Genomic DNA, 12,567 nt, shown 5'->3' on the forward strand with positions numbered 1-12,567 from the left:
TGGCATGGTTGGTCTTGGTATGGTTGGTCTTGGACTTGGTCTTGGACTTGGTCTTGGTCTTGGCATGGTTGGTCTTGGCATGGTTGGTCTTGGTCTTGACGAGGGTCTTGGTCTTGGTCTTGACTAGGTGTGTCTCGGACTTGGCGAGGTGTGTGTTGGACTTGGCGTGGTGTGTCTTGGACTTGGCGTGGTGTGTCTTGGACTTGGTCTTGGCGTGGTGCTGCGACTGGCGACACTAGGCGTCGTGGAGCTGCGACTGGCGGCACTAGGCGTCGTGGAGCTGCGACTGGCGGCACTAGGCGTCGTGGAGCTGCGACTGGCGGCGCTTGGCGTGGAGCTGCGACTGGCGGCGCTTGGCGTGAAGCTGCGACTGGCGGCGCTTGGCGTGAAGCTGCGACTGGCGGCGCTTGGCGTGGAGCTGCGACTGGCCGCGCTTGGCGTGAAGCTGCGACTGGCGGCGCTTGGCGTGAAGCTGCGACTGGTGGCGCTTGGCGTGGAGCAGGTACTGGTGGCGCTTGGCGTGGAGCAGGTACTGGTGGCGCTTGGCGTGGTGGGGCTTGGCGTGGAGCTGGGCGTGGAGCAGGTGGAGGTGGCCTAGCTGGAGGCTGTGGCTTGGCATGGCGAAAGACTGGTGGTGGGGGCCGTGCTGGTGGCTGTGGCTTGGCAGGTCGAAAGACAGGTGGTGGTGGCCGAGCTGGAGGCTGTGGCTTGGCATGGCGATGCTGAACCACCCCACCTGAACATTTGCCAGCCCTAGCCCCCCCCTCAAGGAGCGGATACCAGACGCGCTCCCCGCTGTCTGGAACCGTTTTTTGGGGTGGGTGGAGGGAGGTCAGGAGGGGGGTAAAATCCTCCCCTATCAATTGTCCAAAATGTCTCTCTTTTTGTACCTGAGATTGAGGGGGTGAAAAAAAAACATTTTGTGACTTGGGCGTGGCTTGAGTCCTGGGGGGCGGGGCATGAAATTCAGATGGCTGTGACTGATATGCTCTAATGTCCAAAATCATGTTCTGATAATATTTGATCATAGAAACAGAGTCCTTTGTTGAGGGCGGCTGATCAAAAGTAAAAGAGTTCAGAGAAAAAAAATCTTGAGCTGTGATGTCATCAGGGTGAAGCCGGGCTGCTTGCGGCTTGCTTCCGCCCGGAGGGGGAGGAGCTTGCGGGAGTGAGGCGTCCTCTTTGTTTGCGGAAGCCCTCCCTGACGTCCTTCGTCGGGAGCGGCGCTTCCGGGATTGCGGTGACGCAGCGCAGTCCTCGGACCAAATGGAGTCTCTGTACTCCATGGAGGAGTAGCGCAGCGATTCCTCCTCCATGGCGCGGAGGACCTCCCTCGCTGCCTCGTCAAAACCGTCCAATTTTTTTGCGGAGAAACTCTTCTGCTGGCGTCCTACTGTCATAACTGGGTTCTTGGGTTTTGCTTCTCCGGAAGGCAAAGGAAAATTGGCGCGGGCAAGGCGTGAATTTAAATACATGATTTATTTTGACACTAATAAACTACAAAAAAAAGGAAGCAAACAAAAGGCGCTCACAGCGTAGGTAACAACTTGACTATGAAAACAAAACTTGCACAATGGCAAAAACTATGAACAATAAAACAAAAACACAAACTGTGGCAATAATAAATAAAAACTTACTTGGTAAAGAACTGTGAACATGACATGAATCAGGGTGATGAAAAAGTGCGAGGACGCCAGGACGAACAACAGAAACAGACAGATTTAAATAGTGACGTGATCAGTGAAAACAGGTGCGTGACAAGACAGGTGAACAGGTGCATGACATGACAGGTGAAAACTAATGGGTGACCATGGAAACCAAACCAAACAAGGAAGTGCAACCAGGAACTAAAAAGAGTCCAAAAAACAAACACATGGCCAAAACAAAAACATGAACAGACATGACGCATGACCAAAACAAAAACATGAACAGACATGACAGTACTTTTCTTTTTAAAATGTTTAATTAGGGCTGGCAGCAGTCAGTATTTTAAAAAGAAATCACTAGTAGAGGTACTTTGATAAATATGAATGATTTGTGTTTCATTTATATGACTGGCAAATTTTAAATCATACTTTAATCAGTAAGCAGATGTGGACTCAAACAACGTGGCCATTGTTTTATGCTACTTTGTGGAATTTTGCCACTAAATAGAAGCATGTTGATTGCATTGAACACACTGCAAAAAAGAGCCAAGATAAAAAGTCTAGATTTTAGGGGGAAATAAACCCTAAAAGTCCATATGAGTTGGGAAATTGTGTTAGATGTAAATATAAACGGAATACAATGATTTGCAAATCCTTTTCAACCCATATTCAATTGAATGCACTACAAAGACAAGATATTTGATGTTCAAACTCATAAACTTATTTTTTTTTTTGCAAATAATAATTAACTTAGAATTTCATGGCTGCAACACGTGCCAAAGTAGTTGGGAAAGGGCATGTTCACCACTGTGTTACATGGCCTTTCCTTTTAACAACACATGAGGAGACACATTTTTTAAGCTTCTCAGGTGGAATTCTTTCCCATTCTTGCTTGATGTACAGCTTAAGTTGTTCAACAGTCCGGGGGTCTCTGTTGTGGTATTTTAGGCTTCATAATGCGCCACACATTTTCAATGGGAGACAGGTCTGGACTACAGGCAGGCCAGTCTAGTACCCGCACTCTTTTACTATGAAGCCACGTTGATGTAACACGTGGCTTGGCATTGTCTTGCTGAAATAAGCAGGGGCGTCCATGGTAACGTTGCTTGGATGGCAACATATGTTGCTCCAAAACCTGTATGTACCTTTCAGCATTAATGGCGCCTTCACAGATGTGTAAGTTACCCATGTCTTGGGCATTAATACACCCCCATACCATCACAGATGCTGGCTTTTCAACTTTGCACCTATAACAATCCGGATGGTTCTTTTCCTCTTTGGTCCGGAGGACACGACGTCCACAGTTTCCAAAAACAATTTGAAATGTGGACTCGTCAGACCACAGAACACTTTTCCACTTTGTATCAGTCCATCTTAGATGAGCTCAGGCCCAGCGAAGCCGACGGCGTTTCTGGGTGTTGTTGATAAATGGTTTTCGCCTTGCATAGGAGAGTTTTAACTTGCATTTACAGATGTAGCGACCAACTGTAGTTACTGATAGTAGGTTTCTGAAGTGTTCCTGAGCCCATGTGGTGATATCCTTTACACACTGATGTCGCTTGTTGATGCAGTACAGCCTGAGGGATCGAAGGTCACAGGCTTAGCTGCTCACGTGCAGTGATTTCTCCAGATTCTCTGAACCCTTTGATGATATTACGGACCGTAGATGGTGAAATCCCTAAATTCCTTGCAATAGCTGGTTGAGAAAGGTTTTTCTTAAACTGTTCAACAATTTGCTCACACATTTGTTGACAAAGTGGTGACCCTCGCCCCATCCTTGTTTGTGAATGACTGAGCATTTCATGGAATCTACTTTTATACCCAATCATGGCACCCACCTGTTCCCAATTTGCCCATTCACCTGTGGGATGTTCCAAATAAGTGTTTGATGAGCATTCCTCAACTTTATCAGTATTTATTGCCACCTTTCCCAACTTCTTTGTCATGTGTTGCTGGCATCAAATTCTAAAGTTAATGATTATTTTCAAAAATAAAAATGTTTATCAGTTTTAACATCAAATATCTTGTCTTTGTAGCATATTCAATTGAATATGGGTTGAAAATGATTTGCAAATCATTGTATTCCGTTTATATTTACATCTAACACAATCTCCCAACTCATATGGAAACAGGGTTTGTACTTAGCTGCATGGACCGATAAATTTACTTGCTAAAACATCTTAACCCTTGTGTGGTGTTCATATTGTTGTTACTCAGCCAGTGTTTGTGAGTCTGATGGACCCGTTGCATTTTGTGGCTTTTAATGCCTCACAATCAAACACTTTTATGTTAAAATACTGACTTATCCCAAAAAACATCTGTAATGAAGTGCTTCGAGAGGCTGGTAAAGGAATACATTGTCTCCAGACTTCTCCCCACATTCGACCCATACCAGTTTGCTTATCGCCCTAACCGTTCCACAGAGGACGCCATCTCCTCTGTACTCCACCTGAGCTTAGCACATCTGGAAGGAAAGGACACACACGTGCGGCTGTTGTTTCTGGACTTCAACTCGGCATTCAAAACCATCATCCCGCAGCACTTGGTGAGCAAACTGGCCCCCCTGGGGTTCAGTACCCCCCTATGCAACTGGCTGCTTGACTTCCTCACAGACAGACCCCAATCTGTGAGAGTGGGCAACAACACCTCCAGTGCCATCTCCCTGAGCACCGGCTCCCCCCAGGGCTGTGTCCTGAGTCCGCTGCTGTTCACGTTGATGACCCATGACTGCTGCGCCAGGTCCACTACTAACCACATTGTGAAGTATGCGGACGACACAACAGTAGTGGGCCTCATCCGTGACAACAACGACATGGACTACAGGGAGGAGGTGAAACATCTGGTTGACTGGTGCAGAACCAACAACCTGGTCCTGAACGTCGACAAGACCAAGGAGATCATTGTCGACTTCAGGAAGCACCAGTCCAGCCACGCTCCACTCTTCATCGACGGCACCAAGTTCCTGGGGGTGCAGATAACTGACAATATAACCTGGTCCCTACACACCAGAGCTCTTGTAAAAAGAGCTCAGCAGCGCATGCACTTTTTGCAATGGATGAAAAGAGCACAGCTCCCTCCCCCCATTCTCAGCACATTCTACAGAGGCACTATAGAGAGCCTGCTGACCAATTGCATCTCTGTCTGGACTGGAGCCTGCAGTGCCTCAGATTGGAAGTCTCTCCAGAGAGTGGTGAGGACGGCGGAAAAGATCATCAGGACTCCTCTTCTTCCTATCCAGGAGATCGCAAAAAGCCGCTGCCTGACCAGGGCTCAGAAAATCTGCAGAGACTCCTCCCAACCCCACCAAGGACTGTTTTCACTGATGGACTCTAGAAAGAGGTCCGCAGCCTCTGTAGCAGAACCTCCAGGTTCTGTAACAGCTTCTTCCCTCAGGCCGTAAGACTCTTGAACGCATCATAATAATTCCCTCAATTTCCCCCAAAAATGGATGAACTCGCTGGAATATAAAGACAATATAACATACATCCATAAACGTGGATGCATATGCAAAAGTGCAATATATTTATCTTTACAGTAATCTATTTATTTATATCTGCACCTTATTGATTTTTTATCCTGCACTGCCAACCAGCTAATGCAACGAAATGTCGTTCTTATCTGTACTGTAAAGTTCAAATTTGAACAAAATTAAAAAGTAAGTCTAAGTCTAAGACCCACAAACACTGGCTGAGTAACAACAATATGAACGTTGCATGTAAATTTCTCTGCCAGTTTCTGCATCCCATAGGGATTCTTCTTTTGTGTTTCTGCACCCGCACTTCCCACACAAGGTTGCAACATTGTTTGTCAACACTGTCTGCGCTCATTTTGTCGCACATTTGACCCTCTGATGTTCTGTGTACCTACACTCTGTCCTCCCCGTCTAGGCCTGCTGTGTGTGTATGTGTGTGTGTGTGTGTGTGTGTGTGTGTGTGTGTGTGTGTGTGTGTGTGTGTGTGTGTGTGTGTGTGTGTGTGTGTGTGTGTGTGTGTGTGTGTGTGTGTGTGTGTGTGGGCGTGTGGTACACAGAACATCAATTTCCACACTTCTATTAGCCCCGGGTCCAGTGGACCCGAACATCTTATATGTAATAGAAATGTGTAGGGGGTGTGTATGGTGTGTGGTCATTAAATACGTATTCTGATATATGTTCTTCACAGACAATGAGCCAAAGACAGTGAGTCTCAGTTTGAAAAATTAATTAAATGTATAATTTTTCTTTAAAAAAATATCGAAAACGGGTCCCACAGACCCGAACACCACACAAGGGTTAAATTAAGATTTGCACATCTAGAAATTAGCAGGACTTGTACGATAGGAATACATATTTTATTCTAAAAATAAGCATTATTCAACTTGCAATTTTAAATTAAGCACACACGAGATGTTGCAGGATATAAACACACGTTTTTATTTGGGGAAAACCCAAATTTTAATAGCTATTTTCTCAATTTTAACATTTTTAAACTAGAATTGTAAAAATATAATTATTCATACTAAAATCGAGATAAGCCAATTACTAAAAATAAGTAAATAGCTCTTAAATCTAGGGACATTTCTAGAGATACTTTCAATCTTGGCAAATGGCAAATCATTTGCAGTGCAGATATAAAAATACTGAGAGTGTATGTGTGTAATATGTGTGTGTTGGCCCTGCGATAAGGTGGCGACTTGTCCAGGGTGTACCCCGCCTTCCGCACGAATGTAGCTGAGATAGGCTCCAGCAACCCCTGCGACTCCGTAAGGGACAAGCGATAGAAAATGGATGAATGGATGGATGTTTTGACCCTTTGGTGAGCCATTCAAAATCAGCTTGCAAGCTATTGGTAGCTCACAGGCTATAAAGGAAGCACTTCCATATGGCAGAATAAAATAAATAACATGAATCCACATCAATGTGTTCATCTGGAAAAAGCAGAAAGTATTTTGATGTTAACGGTGTTTAATAAACACATTAAGTGCATCTATATTCCCTTCTTTCTTGCTCATGCAAAATTAAAAACTGTATATATAATATAAATCTTTTGTTTGACAGTACCACTTTAAAAATATGGCCAATTAAACAAAAAGTAGTTCAGACGTGTTGAGCTCTTTTTTGTTGCTTTCCTGCAAACTACTGCATGCTATAAACTTTGCAAATCAATGAGGGTTGAATCATTTTAATAATGAATGTATTTTTTCAAATCACATCTGGACACATCACAAGGTTTTGGGTTGTTTCCCCATACCTCTGACACAAAGAAGATCAGTGAGGACCACAATGAGTATTTAAACAAAATGCCTTTTTAATTTGTAAGTGTCAACAGCAGTACAAAAGATGGAGTGATGTGAGAAACTCTTTTTCTTTTACACAAAGGGAGGGGAAAATATTTGAGGTAAATGAGCATAAACAGGCTGCTACTCTGCTAAGCCGTGTTAGATTGTTACAATACACTGAGACACAGAAATTATATCACACCATTTGATGCCTCAACTCATTCTTTTGGGGATGATTTATCTTCTTTTTTTTTTACAAAGTATGCACATTTTCATGATGCCTAGATGCACCCAAATATATTTGTTTTTTTAACTTGATATAGTAATACTACAAAAGCTAGGGGAGATTGCACTCACACACACACACACACACACACACACACACACACACACACACACACACACACACGCACACACACACACACACACACACACACACACACACACACACACACACACTCTCTCTCTCTCTCACACACTCAATCACACACGCACACAACCACTGTAAAAGGATTCACCTTAAGTTTACCTCACGTCAATACTGCACATGGAAACCTGCTGGTGTACACTAGGAAGCCAAACCAAACAAAGAAAAGAAAAAAACATGTATTTTATCTTTTGAGCGATATCACCAAGCAAATAATCTGTTTTTTTGTAATGTGGAAAGAATGTGAACACGATGGCAACGTTATGAAGTTGAATTAAAAACTTTACATTGGACTGTACAAGATATTATGATAAACTATTTACATATTCAGACATAAACGTATTTTTTTCAAGCAGCGACAGACACTAAGTATTTTTTCTAAAAACACCCGAAGAATACTTGCCATTGGCCTATACCGTAGGTACCTGCCAGGAAAAACAACAAAAGTTTTTTTTGTTTTTTTTTACGTAGACTGCCAGCAAAGTCCAAAAAAGGGGCTCTAATGATGGAAGAGCCTGACACAGTGTTGCTTCACAAACAAAGTACCTCCTCAACAGCAGCGAGTATTTCACCAGTCCAGCATGTCAGTGAATTGTGCTGATTAAATTAACACACAGCCAGCAGTCCCACTCCATTCATGGCAAAAGAAGAAGAAAAAAATACAGTAAAAAGCATGAATCAGCATAGAAATCTTGTCCTCGGAAGGGCTCCTTTTGCACATGGCTGGATCGTCATGATCATGTGACAAGAAATGATTGATACAAAACATTTTGCCACTTATAAATATATGCACATTCCCACTTTTCAACAGCACGTTTCAAACATGATGAGCTTTAACATCAAGTGCTTCTTGTTTTGGTGACAACCGTACTTGTTGGATTGCTTCTTAAATTACAGAATTCAGCATCTGCATGAGGTATGGACTTTTTTTTTTTTAATCATACAACGACAGAAATAAAATAGATTAAGCTACATAAGTTATGCTTCAAAATTCAAATAAAATAAGATTTCCTATATATTAAGAATGAATGGTGAATTTGCAAACTCCCAATCCAAGCATCCCCGCTTCGATTGTCCTTTTTGTTGTTGTTTTAGTGACACTTGGAAACACAAGGCAGCCCTAAAGTATGCATCCATCGCACGTCTTTGCATAAATAAACAAAACAAGTCGACAAAGGAAAAGCGAACTAAAATCTGACAACTGTGAGAGCAAACCCACTCGAGTCCATCTGGGGAATTTTGTTAATTCATGGTGGGGTTTTTTTTCTTTTTCTTCCTCAAACAGATTCACATTAATCAGACAATTTATATCCAGTGCTTCAAACACTTCTGAAACAGCGTCTCCTTTATGAGTTCGTGTTTTTTTATTATTATTTTTTGTGTCTTTCTCTGCCCCGTGAGCACACGGTCAAGTCTTTTGTGTGTAAGTAGCCTCCAGCCAGCGTGTGAGGCATGGTCATGAACATATTTACAATCACAGACAAAGCAGTCAGCAAACAGGAGGAAAACATGTCCACTCGTCAGGAGAGTAAAGCGTGTGAAATAAATAAATAGACGTGATGCGGATGTACCGAGCAGTGAGCGGCCAGTGAGATCCTCAGTGAGCTCCTGTCTCAAGGGCAAGCAAGGGGGAATAGCTAAAGTCATGCATTCATAATGGCGCATCTCACATGATAGCCAGTCGTCAGTCATTTTAATAATCCCCCACAGCTTGATGTACTTGTTCCATCTGGTGAGTGGGCCGCGGTGGGCAGCCCCTGTTGAGAACCTCACTTTCCAGCGCTTTGATGGAGAGCACAATGAGGAACGCGCGCCTCACTTTTATTGTTTCTAGGACCCTCCCTGGCGTTCCCAGATGGCGCCCCCTGGGTGGTGCTGAGGTGACTCCGGGCAGGGGTCAGGGCAGGGCATGGCAGGGAGAGGAGGAGGTGTGTGTGTGTGTGTGGGGGGGGGGGGGGTTATGTGGGGGAGCCCCACCTAAATCTTGTGCCCTATAAAGAGGATCTGAGTGTCCAAATGGAGGAGTTGCATCAAGCCAAAGCGGTCACTTGCCATCTTTTGTTTTCTTTCAAATGCTTGTTGATAAGTGCACTGGAAAAGCAACAACGAGAATGAGGAAAAAAATAATAAGTGCACTTGACCAAGTTTGTCTTATAGTGTACAAATGTTCGGGTCTTAAGACGAGGACAGTAATGACTGCCACCGCCCTGATGACTGTGCTCTGTTTTAAGACGTCTTAGTGTCCATTCAAGATTTACAATGTCCAAAAAGAATTAAGATTGAGGAAAAAGAGCTAAGACTTTAAACTTGCCGTCCAAATGGGGGCTAAAGCGTTTAAGAGAAGGATGTGTAGCTACACATTGTACGACATCAATTTGAAGATTGTAATGCTTCCAAAGCTGCCTTCACCGCTCTTCCAATCCTTCAGATTGGCGACCTTTTGGCCCTTTAGCATTCTGGCCTGATTACAATCAGTCAGATGAACTCCGACTGGGAAGGAGTTAGTGATGTTGACTAAGGTTGGCTTGATAGATTTGAACCTTCTGAATTTGTATTAGAAAGGGACCTATGATGATTTTCTTCTTTCCTGACTTAGAAAATGTTGAATACTCATGTTGAACGATGCCAAAACGTCACATCATAAGGTTCACACATTATGGCGTGATGGAGAGTTGTGGATGCCTCTGTTTGCTGGCTTTTGCAGTCTGGCTATGTCGTGATGTCACACAGCTAGGTGGACGTTCTTATTCGGACATTAAAAGTCAAGCTTTTAGCCAGAGGGGTAGGAGCTTCAAAAAAGTAATCTAATCATGGCATGTGCATATTAACATTGTCAGCAACATGCCGTGACATAAATGCTGCTAAAAACAGCTTTTTATGCAGAGTCTGAAGCGGGGCGTGGGCAGTGACCGGGTGAATCTATATACCGCATATTCCGGATTACAGTATAAACCGCTACTTTTTTCCTAAGCTTTGAACCCTGCGGCTTATACAAAGGCGCGGTTAATCTTTGGACTTTTCTTCGCTAACAGCTAAACGATGGAATGAATTAAGCAAATAAATATAACAAATTACTATAACGATCCATTTTAAGAAACTCTTCAAACTCAAAGGGTTTACAAATTATTATGAAGAAGAATCCTACTCAACATTTTGAAACTTTTAAAAAAATGACAAAATCTTTTTCATCTCATAAATAATAAATAAAGTAATCAATGACTTTTTGTGTTTTGTTTGATCAGCTGTTTTACTGTCATGTTACAGGCACTGTTTGGAAATAATTAGGGTATGTAAATAAACATTTACAAAATCTTTCGATGTAAATATCTCATTTGACGACGTATCGGTATATATCTGTGGCTTATAGTGTAGTGCGGCTAAAATATGTAAAATTTTGTGGGTGCCGCTTACATACCGGTGTGGCTTATAGTCCGTAAAATATGGTAATGTTTGTGAAGTTTATTTTTGACCGTGTCTGGAAAAAAAATAGCGCTGACGACTTCAAGATACATATTCAAAAAGTGTTCAACGTGTTCAAAAGCTACATTATGGTACTTTTGGAGAGGTCGGGGTGTGGTTTCATTTGCAATCTGGGAACGCCTACAGAATCGAACATCTTGCAGGCAGACTCAAAAAACGGGTTATAAATGTGACTGAGGCAAAATGTACACTAAAGCATGTCCAATAAACATACTTGCAAACCTTGAGACTTCCGAGTTCGGGAGATGGGGTGTGGGGGCGGGGGGCGGCGGGGTTGACGTGGGCGGGGTTGGTGTGGTTTGGTGTTAGTGGGGCTGTATACTGTAGCGTCCCGGAAGAGTTAGTGCTGCAAGGGGTTCTGGGTATTTGTTCTGTTGTGTTACGGTGCGGATGTTCTCCCGAAATGTGTTTGTCATTCTTGTTTGGTGTGGGTTCACAGTGTGGCGCATATTTGTAACAGTGTTAAAGTTGTTTATACGGCTACCCTCAGTGTGACCTGTATGGCTGTAGATCAAGTATGCCTTGCATTCACTTATGTGTGTTTGACAGCCGCATATATTATGTGACTGTGCCGGCACGCTGTTTATATGGAGGAAAAGCGGACATGACAACAGGTTATAGAGAACGCTAAAGGCAGTGCCTTTAAGGCACGCCCCAAATATTGTTGTCTGGGTGGAAATCTGGAGAATGGTTGCCCCGGGAGATTTTCGGGAGGGGCACTGAAATTCGGGAGTCTCCCGGGAAAATCGGGAGGGTTGGCAAGTATGCCAATAAATATCATCTAAACCACAAGGAAGTGAAGTGTTTTTAAAAGTAGATTTAAATCATCATAGGTCCGCTTTAAGCCTTTCTCCTGACACAACTTGTTTGGCACCAACGCACTAAATGATGAAGACGATTGCTTCATGTGACCTTTTCTTTCCGCTAAAAGAGCCATGATCAGACACATTCACACGCTGTTGGCTGGCACACCATACCTGAGTGAGGAACAAAATCAGCGAATTGTTCAAACACATGGTCAAATAATTTCAAGTTCTGTTTTTTGTTGTGTAGGCTGCAGCCATGTTGTTCGGATGTTCATCATCATAATGACCCCCAAAAATTAAATCAGAACACACATGAAGAAACAGTTAAGACCAAATAGCTTTTTTGTTGATGTTGTTGAAGCCACATGTGCATGTGGGCTTGCACCAGGTTGGCGTCGTCCTTCTTTTAAACCTTGAGGGTGTCGTCTTGACAGTGTGGCATCCTCCTGTATTCCTGCTGAGACGCCATCGGAATTCTAGTTGGCGGTGACTGGCTCTTGTGTGTCATTTTCACTACTATAGTCTGATTTGGGCTCGTCCTCGAAGTCTTCGTACATGTCCATGTCGTCCTCTCCGTTGACCGCCGCTCTGTTGTTGTTGTTGTTGTTGTTGTTGTTGTTGTTGTTGTTGGCCATCGGGGTGGCCTCCAGCTTCATGTTGTACGTGCTCTGGATGACGGGAATGGGCGGCTCGGGACTCGCAGACGCGCTCGAGCATTCTGACGTCATTTGGGGTGAGGGTGTAGTTGTCGCCATGGTGATGGCTCCTGGGTAGACCATACTGGCGCTTGTGGTGATGGGGATCTGTGGCGGCTGCCTGCATATAACAGGAAGACATTGGATTTGATTCTTCCATTTGGAACAGTGGAGAAATGCTGGGGTTATTGGAAAGCTAAAAGCAATAGGCAGCTCTGCTCTGGATGATTGATGCTCAGGCCACTTAAGAGGCTGAC

At 43.7% G+C, this 12,567-nt stretch overlaps 1 protein-coding gene across 4 annotated transcripts in view; it reads right to left on the reverse strand.

Annotated features, from left to right (window-relative positions):
• Positions 1-6,799: 6,799 nt before the first annotated feature.
• LOC133635813 (transcription factor SOX-6-like) overlaps positions 6,800-12,567 on the reverse strand; it is a 221,121-nt gene continuing 215,353 nt past the window's right edge. For all 4 annotated transcript variants that reach the window (XM_062029145.1, XM_062029140.1, XM_062029133.1 and 1 more), the window contains one exon: positions 6,800-12,431. In XM_062029145.1, coding sequence (XP_061885129.1) covers positions 12,092-12,431 — 340 coding nt within the window. In that variant the 3' untranslated portion in view covers positions 6,800-12,091. The remainder of the gene's footprint in view (positions 12,432-12,567) is intronic.

The sequence above is a fragment of the Entelurus aequoreus genome, linkage group LG02 (assembly GCF_033978785.1).
Source record: "Entelurus aequoreus isolate RoL-2023_Sb linkage group LG02, RoL_Eaeq_v1.1, whole genome shotgun sequence".
Taxonomy (NCBI): domain Eukaryota; kingdom Metazoa; phylum Chordata; class Actinopteri; order Syngnathiformes; family Syngnathidae; genus Entelurus; species Entelurus aequoreus.